The sequence below is a fragment of the Arabidopsis lyrata genome (genome assembly GCF_000004255.2).
Source record: "Arabidopsis lyrata subsp. lyrata unplaced genomic scaffold ARALYscaffold_5, whole genome shotgun sequence".
Classification (NCBI taxonomy): Eukaryota; Viridiplantae; Streptophyta; class Magnoliopsida; order Brassicales; family Brassicaceae; genus Arabidopsis; species Arabidopsis lyrata.
Genome location: NW_003302551.1, coordinates 536,046 through 554,238, shown reverse-complemented (window position 1 = coordinate 554,238; position 18,193 = coordinate 536,046). Strand labels below are relative to the sequence as shown.

Below are 18,193 nucleotides of genomic sequence, written 5' to 3'. Positions count from 1 at the left end.
GCATGAATATTGTGATTGTCATTTATATATTTGATAACTTGTTTATTAATTGGAGTTAATTATAATGTGAAATTTTTTATGATAAAATTTTACCGTTTATACACTCCATTAACACATTGCATGTTTTGAAGTTTGGCACCGATTGCTAATATTATAAAAAAAGAAAAACAATCTATAAAAAGTTTTATCACCCATACGCCATTTGAATGATATGAAAATGGTCCTGAAAAAAGAAAGAAAAAATAGTGGGAGGTTAAGGAATCTTTTTCTGCCTCACATCTTTTTTCACTGTGGGGTTAAAAATCCCTCCTTTTCATGCCAAAACCAACTTTTATTTATTTAGTTTTTACCTCTTCGCTTTCTCTTTCATTTTTACCCTTTTATACACACAAACTCTCTCACATTCACATTGCTTCTCTCTCTCTCAACACATTTCATCTTCACCAATCTCATGGACTTCGATTCCTCAGTGAGTTTTTATTTTCTCTCCTAATCTAATCTTTCTTCACTTCTTAATTTTGACACAAACCCTTTAATTTCATTCATTTTACGATATTGGACACATTATTCTTGAAATATTGGGAACAAACCCCTTTTTTTTTCTTGTTTTCCTTAGGGCAAAAGAGAAAGTGTGGAGGAGTCAGTGATGATGGAATACGATGAAGAAACCAATCAATTCGACGTCGAATTCTGTCCGGTTGAGCATCCGGTTGAACCGGAAGAAGAAGATCGTCCGGTTAAATGTCCCGTACCAGTCTCATCTTCTCTCATTCACGTAAGTTTAGTTTCTTGAAAATTTAATTACACCAAAATTTCTCACTTCAACGATTATATCATAGTAAAATCCATTTTAACCGTGAAGAAATCAATGGAGAAATCTAAACCGGGCTGGGTTAAACACAGAGCCAGCTACGAAACTCCGGTTTATCCACCGCCACGTCAACATGTCCGTAACGTACGTAAGAGACACAACTCATTCGACGTTGAAGGGAACAGCAATTTTTTCACGAGATCTCATGATGACGAAACCACATCTCGAAGATCTAATGTTACGATCTACCGAGTTCTTCAACAAGTTCACGAGTTCGAGCCGTGAAAATGTCAAATCTCTTTTGCGTTGAGGTTTTAATCGATTTGATTTGAAGTTTATGTTGGGTTAAGGTAATAGTAGTTCGATGTAGTACCAAAGTTTCGGTATACTTGTTATATTGTTATTCGATGATAACCGGTCCGGTCAGATTCGGTTAACAGCTTTAGAAAATGTTATAATTTCTACTTTTCTAGTTTCTTATGAGTGCATGGGCATTTTCAGTATAAATCCTATTTTAGAATGGGCCGTGTTTTATGAAAGTCAATATATGGGCTTAACTGGGCTTTACTTATTAAGTCCAAATAATTTATTATCATTTTTGTTTTCTCATCAATTTTATCATCTTGCAAACTTGCACCATATAATATTACTCTCTATTTACGTGAGAGTAATACGTACTTGCCTTGAGTTGCGATGTAACGCTGTGCTTATGTGATATCTAAAAATATAATAAGGCAATGGTTTAGTTTTAAGTTTTCATTAATATTTTTTTTTTTGAATGTAATGTGAAATTATATTCAAAGAAAAAATATACGTTTTTACAACGAGTGCAACGGGATATCAAAAGAAAAGCTAAGCTGAATTTCAAAAGAAATTTGAGAAGTGTTTGAAGCCAATCAAGTTCGAGTGCGGAGCCAAATTTGGAGCGCCTTGTCATACTCCTGTCTCTCATACGTATGATGGTGGTGAGTTGATTTCGGACCTGTTTATCAATCCATCCGATGAGTGTCGCTGGACTGTTGTGTGCTTCGCCGTGTTATTTCTCTCTCGCCAAATAGTATTTTTACTCACGGCATTCGGGTATTCAGTTCAGTTTTGGTTCGGGTCCGGTTCTTCCTTAGACGACAATACAAGATTATAAACAAATGTGCATCTGTGACTCGCAAACACAACGAATCTATCCATCTGACCTTTACTGTACACGCAAACGGTTCAATTCCAAAAGTACTACTAATTAAAAGCACAAAATATAGCAAATACGTATATTATACACAAATACGTACGCACAAGAATGACCATTCACACACTTTCACACGAGCATGACACAAAACAATAGAAGTATTTTTCACTTCAAAATAAAAAACTTGTAACCTCTAAAGAATAACAAATTTCACATTTATTTCTTACTCTTTATCTCACCATATCTCCTAAAAGTCAGTCACCTTCTGTATTCACAAGTCTCCTTCCTTCTTCTTCACTTGCTTCTTATTAACATTAACATTACTCCACAAATCCTGTTACACAGTTTAAAATCACCACAAAAACCCTGTAATTTGAGGAATCTACTAGAAGGGCATGTTAAGCTAATCAATTGATGCTTTAAAGTTTTGATCTTTTCTCTTACCGGTGGAAAAGAGAGTCAAGTCAGCCTTGTAGAGGCGAGTCTGGCTCGGAGCTATAAATCGATGTGTAGGTAGTAGAAACAGTATCTTCTTTTTGCATAGCCACATAGTTCAAGGGAGTAGAAGTGAGTCTCCTAAATTCTTTGAAATACCCGTTTTGGCGATGATGACCTGAGTAAGATCTCGGAGTTAGAAGAATGTCAGGAGTTGTTGTCCCTGCCGAGCTTCTACGAGGTGTGGGAGGCACTGAACCATTCCCATTGCTAATGTTGAAACCATTGGGCTTTCTGAAGCTGCTGCTTCTTCTTGGACTTGGTTTTGATCCATAAACGGATTCCCTTTGGGTTAGTAGGAGATCCTGCCTCTTTTTTTGATCCTGCACAAAGATATAGAACCTGTTTTAAACGGGAAAGAGAAAATCTTGAGTGTTTTCAGGAGAGTTTTTCTTTTGGACCAACCCTGTATCTTTTCTTTTCCTCTTCCTGTTGTTTCCTTGTCAGTTTATAGTCTTCTAGTATGTTAACCAATCGAACCTACAGGAAGTAGTTACAAGAATTAAAGAAAGGACTTTGGGTGCTAATGACTTTGCACTTACTTTAAATAGTTTTAGCTTACACCGTCGTATAGAAACGAATTCTGCATGTCATTTTCCCATACAAGTGTTTTCTTGATAAGATTGTCAACCATTCCTGAAGTAAATAATTGTAACACACAAAAGTATAAGCTACAATTATTTATTTGATTTCTTATTCAGAGACTAGAAAAAGGCGAAAAATGGAAAGTACCAGGGATCTTATTGATTGTAACCCGGGCTCGTTCTGCCCGCTTGAGGTTTACATGTCCACCTCTTCCAGCGCTATACCGGTTCTCATCCTGAAACCAAAGAATTAATCTTTAGACTACATCCTTCAAACAATGTGTGAGTGTTAAGCTTTCAGCTTCTCATACCAGATTATACTCTTCCAACCAATTTTCCTCTTCACATGCAGAGAGCCAACGGTCTATTCTGTCCATGATATCTTTCCGGCTCTGTGCTTCGTCTTTAATTTTGTTTATCTGCATTTCGATATTTCCAAGAAGCTCTGAAGGGTCCACTAATCCTGAAGAAACAAGGGGAAGCTTGGCTTAAAACATGTGGAATTTGCAAGTATATACCAACTATTCAAAAACCAAAAAAAATTCATATTTACCGGAATCTATTAAGGCAGTTGATTTCTCAGCAGAAGTGCTTGTGTCAGGTTGAATGTGCGTTAGTCTGCAAAGATCCTCTAACTCGGATCTTCGCTTCATTACAAGCTCCTTCATTCTGCTTGCTTTCAGTTTACTGAGACTTTCCACTTCTGCAGATACCTAAAGTAAAGGCAAAACAAAGACTCAGATCAAGAATGAGATTAAAGACATAAATGTGGAATTATAGAATTGCTTCTACTGAACCTGTTCAATTGTCTCGGTTGAAAGGATTCCCGGCTCAGTGATAGTAGCTTCAGATGATCTTACAACATAAGTAACTTTTCCAAATTTAGTTCTCTCTTCTTGTGGTGTGTCCATTAGGTTCCATAGCTCGAACAGTGAAGCCACTACATCCTTCAGCTGCACATTTGGAAGTATTATTGGAAACACAAAAAAGACAAGTCACTATATAAATATGAAATAGAGGGATGGTATTGTGGAAACATGTTTATAAGTAGACTAGAAGCTACCTTTTGAATTCGGGCTTTTCTCTCAGTTTTTAGCTTTTGAATCATGTGCTCAAGGCCCTCTAATGTGCTATCACTAATGTTTGTAGATTGCTCTTGGTCTGTCCTATGTAAGCTAGGATGAACCTCACAAACTGTTTGACTAAAGTCAACTCCAAGAACACCGCATAGTGCGTGGACTTCGTTGACATAACCCAACACTTTGTTGAGGCGATCAGACTGCATGAAAGGAACATAAACATGTTTATAAGTAACCATAAATGATGGATATTTGTTGTTCAATGCTCTTTATAGATGTGTGACAAAACCTTTACCTTTTCCTTTTGAAGCGTGCGGAGATGTGTTTGATACTCGTTAAGTTTCCTCAAAGTCAAGTCTTGTTCTTCAAGAGTCAAGGAACTGATCATGGCCTTGTTGAGATGGTCACTGTATCCTGAGATTTCCCCACTAATCTTCTCAATTTGCGCCTTTATATCGGAAAACTGCTTCAGTCTCTCCTCTTTTTGAATTCTCAATTCCTCAACTAGAGGAGTCACAGCTGCAAGCTTTTCTTTCAATGACTTTGAACCTTTATCCAGTTTAATCTGCACATCAAAATACAAGAAAACACAAAATTTTAGCAATAGTTGTTAAGCTCTAAACACACAATCTAAATCATCTATCATGAAGATAGCTATGTGTACCGGTGAGTTGATGTTTAACACACCAAGGGCAGCCATTAAAGAAGCAACTTCAGCTTCTATTGCTGCAACAGACTGATGAAGCTTTGCCTTAGAATTTGCTGCTTCGTCAACTTTTCTTTGATAGATTTGAAGACATTCTCTCTCCAGTTCCATCAGCATCCTATCTTTTTCAGTCTCACTCTCACCAATTTCAACCCATATTTTCTGTTTCATACAACCCAAAAAAGCCATTAAACTCATGAAATCAACCTCCATACAACACAAAAACAGAAAATTTCTAGTAAGAGAGCTCGTGCATGAAATTGAAACCACAGAACATCAACAGTTACATGGAGACCAAAAAAGTAAAGAAATTTCCAGAAATTGACATGTTTTAGTCAAAATTCACAGGAACCCTTGGACCTAAGAGAGGAAAAAGATAATGAACACAAAAGACTAAATTCAGTTAAATTGTCTCTACCAAACTCATTATGAGTCCAAAAGAATCATCCTTTAACCCTTGAGAGTAAAAAAAAAACAAAGACTTTTTTTTTCATCAACCGTCATCATCAAGAAAACACAGAGAAACCAACAAAGTAAAAGAGAGGAAGAAAAACAAACCTGAAGCTCACGGAGAAGATTATTACAAGTAGTGTTCGTACGAAAAAACAGAGCATTGGGACTTCCAATTTCCAGCATTTTCAGCTAAATTTTTCCTCACTCGAATCTTGAAAAGCTTTTCTGGTTCTTGTTCACAAAAATGGTGATTAATCTAAAAAGAAAAAGACAATTACTAGCAGAAACAAAGCATCAGATCTGAAGCTTGAAGATGAGACAAACATTATAATTAAGCTCTCATTACTTTTACTTTGCAGAGGAAAGAAAAAACAAAGAAACAGAGAGCAAAGTAGAGAGAAACAAATTTGCTGAATTAAGCTAAAGAAAAGGGAATGAACAGAGAGAAAGAACAGGTAGCAACAGAGAAGAGAGTTACAAAAAAAAGAAAAATCAATAATGAGTTTCTTTTAAACAGGATTTAATAATTTATTATACACTTTTAGTATTAAATTATTATTATTCTGTTTCACGGAAAAATACGATAAATTGGCGAAAAGACCGACGACGGGTACGGTGCGGGTGAGTGTGCCAGACGATAAGCGCGTTGCAGGTAATAGCGCGTGATTAATACGTTCCAATTAGAATTGAAGGAGGAAAGTCACGCGAGTTATTGAGAGAGTGTGTATGGTAGGTTTGTGTCGTGTAGATAGAAGAAGAGTCACTGACATAAGTAGCTGTGTTTTGACGGTGAAGTGTAAACTTTACGATAAATATTTTCTTTCCTTTTCAAATTATACTACTGTTTCTTACTTCACATTCCATCCCTTATTTTATAAATGATATTTTAAGCTTCTAATTTTAGTATTAAATAGATGATATTTTCAATTTTCATTGCAAAATTAATTACGTTTTTATTAGTTTTGAAGATTTATATTCTGTATATTAGTTTTTTATTAGTTGATTAGATAATAAAATGATGTTTTCGTTTAGAAATAAACAAAAAGTAAATGATTTCTTAATCTATATACATTCTTCCTAAAACATCATTTATAAAAGAACGGAGGAAGTATATTTTTCTATATAGATGACTTTTATTTTTTACTTTTAGAATGTTTGTATAGAAGAGGTTAAAAAAAAAAAAGAATGTTTGTATAGAAGTTATTAACTTTTTTTTTTTTTGAAGTTATTAAGTCTTATGTAATTTTACTTCTTTTTTATTATCATTTATTATATTTCATAATTTAAAAATAATAAATAAAACAACTCACTAATAATATTTATTGATGGACGTTTTTTTTTAATGATATTTTTGAATCTTGAATTGTATTTTCGTGATAGGAATTTGAAATTGAAAAACCCCATACTCATTTGAATCCTTTTTTTTGGGGCAAAACTTGTTATGGAGTTTAGAAAATGGTTATTAACTTACTCAAAATTATACATTTTTTTTCATGTGGGTATACCTAGACCTGGCAAATGGGTAATCTGTTCGGGTTCGGATAAAATCCGTTCGGATTCGGGTTTAATGGGTAATGAATTTACGACCCATTCGGATATTTCTAAACATTCGGTTCTGGTCCGGTTCGGATATCGTCGGGTTCGGATCGGTTTGGATAAAAAATTTAGATCCTATAAATATCCAGAAAATATGGGTACCCGTTTGGTTCGGGTATTTTATATGTAAAATGTCGTATGTAAAAATCTGGTACCCGAAAAACTTTAAAAATTTGTTAAATTTTAATAAATTTAGTTATATTTGAATATATTTTGCTAAATTTTGACAAACATAAAAATTTGGATAGTTTGGTTGTTTTGGGTATTTAAATCTTTAGTTAATTGACATATTTAGATTTATAATTGTAATTTTAGATAATTAAATTATATTAAAATTAGATGTAATTAATATTTTGGATATTTAATTATATGTCAGGTATTCGGGGTAACCTGTTTGGATAACGGATAATACCCGGACCGATCCAATACGCACGAGTTTACAAAAACTATACCTAATGAAGTAATTTCCTTTTATCTTTACCCACCTCGAACCGGTTTTTTTGGTTCGGGTATCGATCCGGATTTCGAATCCGGTTTTTTTTCCCGAGCCTGTATACCTATACAAAAATATGTCGAATCCTCTACAATTGCATATATAAAAGTATGTGCATATATTATCTTTCATATTCCAAATGTAACATTGTATTCGAAATCAATTATCATAATGTTCTACTAGTAAATAGTGGAGTAATTGTTACTATCTACAATATTTGCATAATACCTATATCAACCAAACAATAATCATGAGAAGAAAATTTACCACAAATGGGGAAGACAGAGTCATCTATTGTTAGCGTGGACTCTGATTCGTTAAAGATGATAATGATACTATGTACCCCCTTTAATAACAAGAAAGATGCCAATTTGGTCTAATCAAAAGTATGGTCACATATTACCGCTCCTCTCCACCAGTTTCATCAAGAAAAGTAGATGTCTATTTTTAAAATTAATTTTAATTAACAACTTTTGTTAGTATCCCATTCCCATCCAAACATAATTATTGCCCTCCATACCAACTAATCAAGCTGCAAATCATTATATATATATATATATATGTATTAAATTTTATTTTACCAAAATAATTTTATATAAATGAGTAACGAGCAAGTTTAATAATTTATAAAATTAGTATACGTATCATTTTAGTTACCATGCACATTCGAGATTTATTTTTTTATGGTTAGAATTAAGTCTGTTTACATAAAAACGGCACCAAAATAAAGATTGACATGAAATGTCAGACACTACATAATCCAAGTATTAAACATAATTCAAAATTTGTTAACATATATTTTAGAGTGATAAGGTCTAAATAATTTTTTGTTTAATATAATAATATCTATATATATTATCTACTTTTATAGTTTTTGTGCTCAATATTTTTTCTTGTTTGGAAAAAAACAAAAAAGATGACACATAAACTCCTAACATAAAAACACAAGAAAAAAATAAACATTTAAGGTGGTTGGGGAGAAAAGGACAAGTAGAATCGATTTCAACTTTGGATGGGGTAATGAGATTTTTAATACGGTCCATGCAAATTATACAATAAGTCAATAACATTAAGTCTTCTTCGTAGCAATTTAAATTCCATGATTTTATCATTTAAGTATATGATTTAATAATAATGGGAGTAGTTATATAAGTCTCCCAATAATAAATTTGGGTAACTTAATAAAACAGAATTAGACACATAAACTACAATCTTTACAAAAACATTTGTTTTTGGATTTGGTACTGTATCGCCCAATTTAATATCGCATGTGTGGGAGACTGAATATTAAAAGTCAACGTCGTGCTGGATACAGTCGTGATACGATTATGAAGAAACATAATCACTTTTAATCCATTATAAAAAGGAAATGTACTTAATCATATTATTCGTTTTATATAACAAATATTATCATAATGTATAAAGTAGAAGCAAAAGAATGATTTATCAAAACAAAACTAAATGAGATTTAAATAGTGAAAAGAGGTATAAAATCACTTTAATAATGTGCTAAACCCCCTAGGATGCTACTTTGATTAAGTGTCTAATCATTCCATCTAATCATATACTTATCTAGTGGTTGGATTTTATCATCGACGTGGCACACCCAATTCACAACTCAACAATCCTGAATTATTGGTTTTTTGAAAATCAAATAAAACATTAAATTCAAAAACTATCCAATTCGGAAGGGTCAAATAGTTAATTTATTGAAATTTTTTGCTAGAGCACAGCTCACTTTTGTTTTGTGTAATAGTAAATATTACTGTGAAGTTAGGATTCCACTAGAGAAAGCTTACAAACAAAAATCTATAAATGCCAAGCAAACTTAGTTATTTTCTCTCTATATTTTCACATTTTTTTGTCTTTTCTTTTGTCAACTTTAGTTATTTGTCTTTATGTTGGGTGAGATTTTTCGGTTAAATAGTGAAACTAATTATTTGGAGAAGACAAATCCCTAATGTGGTACAGTAAGGACAAATATTCAGAGTTAAAGTACCAATATCATTTAGGAGAAGTATAATAAATTCGCACATTTATGTAGGTGAAAATAAAATAATTTTAGATGGTTCGAAGTGGATCTAGTAAATCACATGTCTGGTATGTCGCATCGCAACCGTCATTGCCTTGTGTAAGCATACATATATCACTAGATCCCCATGTATAAATATATATAGTAGATCTTCATCATACACATTATATACGAATTAAAATTTCGTAAAACATTACAAAATACGTGTGTCCCAACTCTCAAAACTTTAGAAGTGGAATGGCTATTTTTGCAGTATTTTACCAATGATGTAATTGTGCAGAGTTGCCATTTGTATCATTGTATGTTCCATACTACAGTCAGTTTTTTCAATTGAATTGATATTTCTCTATTAATTCTATTGTGGAAAATTTAACTTTTATTATAGGTCAAAATTGTGGACCAAAACGTGAGTGGAATTTATATTTAACGATATTTAACAGTTTGAAGGTAAGACAATTAAATTTCAAAAGTATGAAAATGCGTATTTGATGTGTATATAATATGCATGTGTGATTATATATGAATATAGACCCTACATGTCCATATATATCTTCAAAAATATATATACACTTTATTTTCAGGTTTAATTTGTGTTTTTAAAAAGAGAAGCAGATAGGAAGGGATTAAAGATGCGTGTACCTGTAGGGTTTAAGGAGAGTTCGAGTAAAGGACATGAGAAAGTATGTATCCAACAAGCTCCACCACTTCCTTTTCTTCCATATTTGTCACCATTTTAACTGCCAAAATACAAAATTCATATTAAAAAGCGTTATAGAAGAGACAATTTCAGATGGGACTGTTACTAAAAACTCAAAAGGACTCCTTGGAAACTACTCCTAACTCAACAAACATCTTTGGCGTACATTTTTGGTTATATTTTATGTATGAACCTCCTAAACAAACAAACAAAGAATCGAGCTTTAAGTGAAAGCAAGATAACATAAAATATAAAATGAAAGGATACACTATTTTAGAGGCGTATTATGGAATTAGAAACTTTTAATAGTTTGTTATGGAAATAGGTGATTTTTGTCACTATCTTATAAGCTCAATGGAATTGCAAAATTTCACAGATACTTAAATTTGAAGTTGTTGTTATTTCACAAAACCATCTGCATTATTAAAAAATTAAACTGAAAATGAAAATGGTAGGTCGAAGTAGGGCCAAATAATATTGATGGATAATAAAACTATATATCCCCTACTCATAAAAATTAGGCTCATCATTTGCCTTCTAGTCTTTAATTTTTGTTGTTTTCTATTCTCTAGTCATCAATAGATAATAACAGAGTCATGAAACACAGAAGCAGAGCAAAACTATGTCTAGTGCCTACCCTCTCCTAACCTTAGAAACCTCACTCTACTTCTTTCTAGTTTCGACAATGGTCCCTAAAAATAAGATAGGCCTAACATTTTTTTAACTTTACAGTAAAGACTCATACCACGTGGATCAACATGTACATGTGTATATAAGAAAGAGTAGGTGAAAGATTTACACATAAATCATCTCTTCTAGAATTTGGTATTGTTTGAAAGAGATCCTATTTGTTACCATGAAATGTGAAAAACTGAAAAAGGGTATACAGAGAACAAATCTCAGAACAATTTAGTGTAGACTCCATAAATGAAGAAGAATAAATTTTGGAGAGGGACCCTTGAAATAAATAGAAATAGACTTTTCTTCTTTCTATCTTTTGTGTGTGTGAGTGTATTACAGCTATAACTCCATGAAAATGAGGTTTGGTTTTTAAATAAGAAAAAGAAAATGCTGACGCTTGACTAGTGACTTCTACTATTACTGTCTCCTATTCCTATATCTTATACGGTCCGGTACAATATTTGAGTGGCCCGGACCAGAGATATGTTAGGTTTAGCAAAATGTTATGGACCACAAAAGATCTGATTGATCCGTAAACCGTATACGTATATGGCCGGTGGTCGTAAACTGATAAGTCAACCTTGATGGCTCATTATCATAATTCATAATAATAAGTATTAGGTGAGAAACATACAATGTCCAGGTCTAAGGGGAAAGATGAAGAAGACCTTGATGTGTGAACAAGACACTCTTTTGTATGATGTTGAAATGCATAGCCAAAAAGGTGAACATTGGGCCTTATTGATCCTATATGCTATAACCTGTTTCTAACTTATTCAATATCCTATGACTTGATTCATACAAATCTATCTATCATTGGTAATTGTAATTACAAAATGGTTTTGATAGAAAGAGCAGAAAGATGAATGCTTACCCCAGGGGAGGATAGGGAATTCATACTGCTGTTTAGGCACTGTTATTATGTAAGAAGAGACCTGTGGTCAAGAGAAGAACACAATTATAACTTCATTTTAATGTCTACTTAAACAAATTATAACGGAGATCAATTAAGTTTACCAAAATGGAAGCAGCCAGAGATTTTGAATATCTGTAAAGAAGGGATGTCTCCTCTTTTTCGTAAAGAAGATCCATCATGTCCATACACGCTTCAAAGTTCAAATGATCCCCAACTTTTGCAACTTCTCTAATAGAAAAAAATATGGTTGAGGAGTTAGATAATAACAACATGGACTAGCACAATATCATTCAGGAGCTTTAAGGGTTTAAATACTTGATAAGGATGAAGCAACTTACTTGAACTGAATAAAAAGGTCTTCAAGCAGTGTATAAGCTATATTTAGAGTGCCTATCTCAAACTTCAAAACCTGCTTCTCATGTACAATGAGGAAGACAGACCAATAAGTTTGAAAAACCTTCTATAGCGTAGAGAGCGTCCCCAAGTGTGGAATGGTTACCTTCAGAAAAATTAGTTCCTGCAAAAAAAAAAAAACCTCAAAACTCATTGAAACTATCAAAGCATCTATCAAATTTCAGTCACAATTTAAAGATTTTCAACAGTAGCTTACCGCATCTAAGAAATCGCGAACCATGAAGAGTTGCTCTGTAATCACAATATCCCCAAAGGATTTAAGACTATGAACCGATAAACCTCGTGTACAATGCATCTGCAGAAGCAAACAATTCAGTTCTAGGTGCACATATAAGAGAACAAACACACAAAAAAAACAAAAGCAGAAATAAGGAAGTAAAACCCACTTTACATGAGATCCAAATGGAGATTAACACAAATAACTGCAGATTGCTCTCAGTCAAAGGTTGCAATAGCCAATGTTCTGCTTTCTTTTTCTGTAAAAACCTATAAAACCCAAAGTATCCAGAACCTTTAAAGAGACACCCACAAACATTATATAATGCCTAAATAATCCATCAAACAAGATTTTATTCTTCGATGAGTATCAATACTAACACATCGTGAATCTATCCGAAAACAAGGACTGATCCAAATCTACAGTATCATCTGTTACACTAAATCACTAATCTATACTTGCAATTTCACCGATAACGAGTACTGGTTTGTTCAATTAAACCCTAAAAACAATCGAATTCACTACAAAATTCTCAAATCAGGAATCATCGGAGGATTAAAATCGTAATACCTGACTACATTTGGACGAAATCGATCAAAGAAGAGCGATAGAGCTGAGTATTTAACGATCGGAGGAAGTTCAAGTTGCTTCCATCGCCAAAATCAGATCCAAAACCAAAATCAGGAGAGAAAACATCAACAGATAACGATTGAGAAGAAGATTAAACTTACAGTAGTAGATTGAATCAAAAACTCGACCAATCTCCGACGAAGATGACCGATCTCCGTAGACATCTCTCTCTGATTTTGGAGCTCTCCGTGAAGATTTTGAAACGTTTCAATGGCGCTGAAACTCGAAAGGCCAATAATGTCATTTTTTATCATTTACCTCGATAAGATTCTGATATGGGCCTGGGCTCGTTATCTTAAATAGGCCCAATATACAATTACATAATCCCAAGTTTTTCCTTTTTTTCCTGTTGGCAAATTGCAAGTATTAGTGGAACATTGGATTCATTGGTCTTTTAAAAACTTTGTTTATTGGTAATGAGATCTTCTTGTTCCCCAATTTTTGACAACGAGTCATTTGTTTATTTGTGATGGGCTGATTAGATATTTTGTATTTCTTTTTTTTTTTTCTTTTTTTTTGTGAAAGGATATTTTGTATTTCTATTTTTCCCATTTATATATTTGTGTTTGAAGAAATTGATATTATTCTATTTTTCACATTATTTTTTAGATACGCATAATCAAAAAATTATTTTCCTAAGCGAATTTCTGTTGCCATGTCGCAAGTACAAAATAATGGATTCATTGATCTTATAAAACATTTCATGCAACGGTCCAATTTTGTATTGGTAAAGAGATTATCCTGTATTTTATTTTTCCCTTTTTCTTACAACGATTCATTTGTTTATTTTGCATTTTTATATCTCATTATATTTATAAATATTATAATTTCATTTATTAAAAGTTTTTAAATTACCAAATGTTGAATAAATTATACTTTTATCAATAAATACTAACATGCGGGCTGATCTGCCAACCCGCGGACGAAAACCGATTAAAACCTATGATCCACTGCGAATCAATCCGTGTGGCCCGTTTATTTACGGGTTTAATATATTTTCATAAATATGCCCCATAGTGAGATGATTTGGGCTCGACCCACGGTTTTTGACTTATTTTTATTGCTCTAATTCCTATGAATCATCTAATTTTAGAATTCTAAAACATAAAATTCTATTTTTAATCATAATTAATATGATCGATTTAATTATAAACAATTTAACATTTTCTCTACAATTCTTTATTATGAATATTTATAAGTATACTACCCGATTCGCTCAACTTAAAACACGCACTATTAAAATCAACGTATGTAAACCAATATTCTCCCGCGTTGGACCGCGGGTCCGATCCTAGTTTATAATAAAAAAAAAAGTTCATTCGATATTCATATTTGATATTATCCTATTTCCAACAACTATAATTTTGGTAGACAAATTGACAACAACTCATATGCATTTACTAAAACCACTTGCCATTATAATTAACAAACCATATCTATTTGTTTTGCGAAAACAAGATAAAATAAAATATGATTATTAGTCTCATATTATTATTTAAAATACCCAATTGTTCATGCTCTTAGCCTCCTGTCCACACATAATGCCAATTGCCAAATTAACCAACCATATGGCTTGTCAACAATAGCCTTAGTTTGTTTTGTTGTTAAAGTGTTAATCTTGTATGTTATTGCATGGAAAGTCACCCTCAATTTATGTTTTTTAATCTAAGAAAAAGTTGTATTCATAATTTGAAATTAATTCGAACAAAATGGATGATCCAGTGATATTTAATTTGGTGGTTGGGAATTGAATTCGTTTTAGTGTTGGAGATCAAAGATCTGGTTTTACTAAATGTGAATCTTCATTCGTAGTCGCATAATTATTTATGTAATAATTTGTTTTTTAAAAAGGTTTTGTATACTAATTTTGTAATCTCAGTGTTGGACCATATAGTTGTTGAACTGCATAAATATATTGCATATGCATTGTGAAAACTCAATATACTTTTGTAATTCATGAATACTATTTTACCATACAACTGTAGAAGATGATTTATGTAGTTCTTCTATAGATTCTCTTATTGCACAAAGAACATGCTAAGAACTAAAAATGTATAAAACAAAGACTCTATATGTATAAGCTTTTTTACATAAAAACTATAACTATAATTGGGTGAATTATATATTAACAAGTGACAAGATTTCACCCCGATTAATAAAATTATGTGGATATCCACGAGTAGTCTTTGGAATCGATGCTACTATACCCGTTAATTCTGTCTTCAAATCTGTCCGAGAAAAAGAAATTACGAATCTTTTTACCACGCCGTATAACAGTAATTTCTGTGGTGAAAATAGCTTTGACAGGTCTATGATCAGATATCTTCGTTTCTCCTCTAGTATATTCATGTTGCTTCAGTCCATTTCCGTACCATATTATTCGATCACACCTATTTAAATATATGCATGCATGCATGAGATAAAAACTTTTTATTTAAATTATAAATAAATTATATATATATATATATATATATATATATATATATATATATATATATATATATATATATATATATATACGTTACTTACCATGCAGGAGCTCGTTTCTTCTCGTCTTTTTTATATGTAATGCATCCGTAATATAAATCCGAATTTGGAACATATTTATAAGTTGGAGCAAATTTGACAATTCCTTCTTGCCAACCTCTGAAAATCTGACCGTTCAAGATCTCCATCCTTAGCTTAATTTATACAAATAACAAAATATATATAAGAAAATGGCGAGTTTACAACTTTGACATATGAAAAAAAAAATGAATTTATATTAAAGTACATCTACATAAACAATTACCTGATCATTTTCTAATAAGATGTTCCATTCTTTGCTTTCCACCAATAATCTTGTCTTCTCCTCGGGTAATGAAATTCTATAGTTCAAGTCTCCCAGAAAAATCACTCGACTGTAAAATTTGATCCAACAAAAATAACTTCATAATTAAATAATATAAACATATCTATCACAAGTTGGTAATTTCTTAACAAGTACTTACCAAACTAGCCTTTTCATTTCATATTATCAAGTCTTAATATTATTAACCGGTCAACTATCTAAAACTATTATAATTTTTGTATGACCTTGTGCTATAGTTAATTAATAACAAGTTGGAAATTTTTAATTTACACAAAATATATGAACAAAGTAGTGTTATTGAATATCATTTTAAGATATTAGCAATTATATTAAAGATATATAGATATATATAAGCTTACTCGTGATCAAGAATCTTTTTGGGTAAATCTAGAGATGAGCCTCGAGGAAAACTCGATCTAGCTAAGATCTCGTTAACGTCGGAGTTTCTCTGCCTTTCATCTCGGCCACGGCCACCGGAAGCTAGGTGGCTGCAAACGAAACAGAAGGTCGTTTCGTGCAATTGAAATCTAACCGATACCGATCCCTATTGATCAAGAAAATGTAAAAAACTCAACAAAGTTAAAAATTCTGATTCTTCCAAATATATTATGATGCAAGTATCATAATAACCAAAGACAAACAGAACATTAGTTATATATTTTTTTAATCAAAATGCAGATATTGTTTAGTTAGCTTATTAGATATAAAAATTAAATTCACACACGGGAATTCCAATTTTAATTAACTTAGGTTATGATACGGTGGTAATTAATTAGTAGTCTAGTACAAACTATTATGCTATATAAATCTCAGTCAAACAAGAAACATGCATATAACTGTGAGTTCATTTTCAACCACGAATTAAAATAATCAGATATGAATACAAATGCGAACGCGCGTAAGCATTTTCTATAAACAGTCAATACCTAAATCAGTCCACATCTATAACAGTGAGAATTTATTTATTTAAAAAGATAGGAAATTCTTAATATTTGTTACCTTGTTTCCTAAGCAACCCATGATGCCGCAACCAACGCATGAAACGTTAGGATGACGGATGTACGGCCAGAGATCACCTCGGACCCAAACGGTGATCAAGATTCCGACCATCTGTTTACTTATGATACATCTGAAATCTTGTGAAATACCATTAATACCCTTTGATTCCGACAAGTCTTTGTCTCCATGAGGTTTTGCTTCCTTGTTCAAAGCCTCTCTTATCAAAGAGTTCCATTTTGTTGAGACTTTGTTGTTATCTGATCCCAAAACATTCGAAGCTCGAAGAGGCACTACCTCTTGAAACCTAGATTTTTATTTAAACTAAATTTTAGACATCTTTTTTTTTTTTTTGGTCAAAAAAATTTAGACATCTAAATAAACAAAATCCATAGGTTATAGCTATATAAATTTAATTGTGTTGTAGTGTTTAGTAATCACCCAAGCACGTATATGTCGCACGGTGTTTGATGTGTTTCCAACAGATCCTCCATGTCAAACCCATCGTCTGGTACAATACCACCGACGTTCCATGTGCTTACAAAAACCCTAAAAACATATAATTAAAATTACATGTTAATTTTTAAATTTCCACACGTTCGATCATATATATAGTTATCAACGTTTTGGTTAGCTTTACTGGTTTACTGTATACTAGGTTTGAATGTAGTGCAATGCAAGAAAAGCGACTAGCTAGTTATGTCAAGTAAACGGTATTGTGATCCGCTCTCTTCCCTGTACAAGTATATTCATCAATAGTTAACAAATAAAGATATCTAATTTTTATAAAATACATAGGATAAAGAAAGTTATTTATGTATTACTTGGTGTTGAGATGAGTGGTTTTGTGTTGCTCGAGAAGAATTGATTTAGAAGTGAAAGAAGCTCGTTCATCAACTAATCCGGAAGCTTCTAGAAACTTCTGCTCGGTATCCGGTGGGAAATCGGCAACGAAGTTGTTGCTCCCGACACTTTTCCTTAGGATCTTGTTGGCCACAAGTCTTGGCCACATAACCTTATATATCAATTACCATAGAGTGATTTGCATATATTAATGATCAAGAGAGAATAACAAGAAGTTATACGTATATTTAGTCCGGTTATATAATCCGACACATAAATGGATTGAAATTACTAATACTCACTTCTCTATAGCTTCCAAGCATTGCTAGAGAAAAAGAGAGAGACAAATTAAAGAACAATAGATAGAAAGAAGAGAGAGAGAGATTATCAAGAAGCAATGGAATTGTAGAGGAAGTATAATAGGTCAGGGAGGGAGATAAGGAGAAAGAAAGACCCATGCAAAGCCGGAGAGAAAGAGGTGAAACTCTGACGTGGACGATGATTATTATACTATAGATT

The 18,193-nt window shown here is 32.4% G+C and overlaps 4 protein-coding genes across 6 annotated transcripts; 1 reads left to right on the top strand and 3 right to left on the bottom strand.

Moving 5' to 3' along the window:
• Positions 1-258: 258 nt before the first annotated feature.
• Positions 259-1,424, top strand: LOC9311168. The gene is made up of 3 exons (XM_021024360.1): positions 259-469; positions 617-775; positions 863-1,424. The coding sequence occupies exons 1-3, from the start codon at positions 452-454 to the stop codon at positions 1,094-1,096; spliced, it is 411 nt and encodes a 136-aa protein (XP_020880019.1). The 5' UTR covers positions 259-451; the 3' UTR covers positions 1,097-1,424.
• Positions 1,425-2,022: 598 nt separating this feature from the next.
• LOC9311167 (65-kDa microtubule-associated protein 6) lies at positions 2,023-6,131 on the bottom strand. The gene is made up of 12 exons (XM_021024357.1): positions 5,414-6,131; positions 4,814-5,017; positions 4,445-4,714; positions 4,134-4,349; positions 3,868-4,023; positions 3,624-3,783; positions 3,382-3,533; positions 3,219-3,306; positions 3,049-3,122; positions 2,892-2,966; positions 2,436-2,809; positions 2,023-2,325 (listed from the first exon to the last, which is right to left on the bottom strand). Exons 1-11 carry the CDS (start codon positions 5,489-5,491, stop codon positions 2,456-2,458), a joined length of 1,827 nt encoding a protein of 608 aa, XP_020880016.1. The 5' UTR covers positions 5,492-6,131; the 3' UTR covers positions 2,023-2,325; positions 2,436-2,455.
• A 3,818-nt stretch (positions 6,132-9,949) lies between these two features.
• LOC9311166 (cyclin-J18) lies at positions 9,950-13,454 on the bottom strand. Of its 3 annotated transcripts, none has more exons than XM_021024238.1 (9): positions 13,086-13,454; positions 12,925-13,001; positions 12,524-12,623; positions 12,334-12,432; positions 12,223-12,240; positions 12,062-12,135; positions 11,825-11,951; positions 11,682-11,742; positions 9,950-10,166 (listed from the first exon to the last, which is right to left on the bottom strand). In XM_021024238.1, the coding sequence occupies exons 1-9, from the start codon at positions 13,236-13,238 to the stop codon at positions 10,078-10,080; spliced, it is 798 nt and encodes a 265-aa protein (XP_020879897.1). In that variant the 5' UTR covers positions 13,239-13,454; the 3' UTR covers positions 9,950-10,077. The 3 variants fall into 3 exon arrangements, 2 of the variants coding, with proteins under 2 accessions (XP_020879897.1, XP_002875098.2); XM_002875052.2 differs by having other exon boundaries at positions 12,062-12,132; XR_002331703.1 differs by having other exon boundaries at positions 10,087-10,166; positions 10,872-11,742.
• Positions 13,455-14,515: 1,061 nt separating this feature from the next.
• Positions 14,516-18,121, bottom strand: LOC9312852 (type IV inositol polyphosphate 5-phosphatase 9). The gene is made up of 8 exons (XM_021024348.1): positions 17,977-18,121; positions 17,656-17,846; positions 17,273-17,380; positions 16,835-17,138; positions 16,195-16,379; positions 15,776-15,884; positions 15,514-15,665; positions 14,516-15,374 (listed from the first exon to the last, which is right to left on the bottom strand). The coding sequence occupies exons 1-8, from the start codon at positions 17,995-17,997 to the stop codon at positions 15,146-15,148; spliced, it is 1,299 nt and encodes a 432-aa protein (XP_020880007.1). The 5' UTR covers positions 17,998-18,121; the 3' UTR covers positions 14,516-15,145.
• Positions 18,122-18,193: the final 72 nt, after the last annotated feature.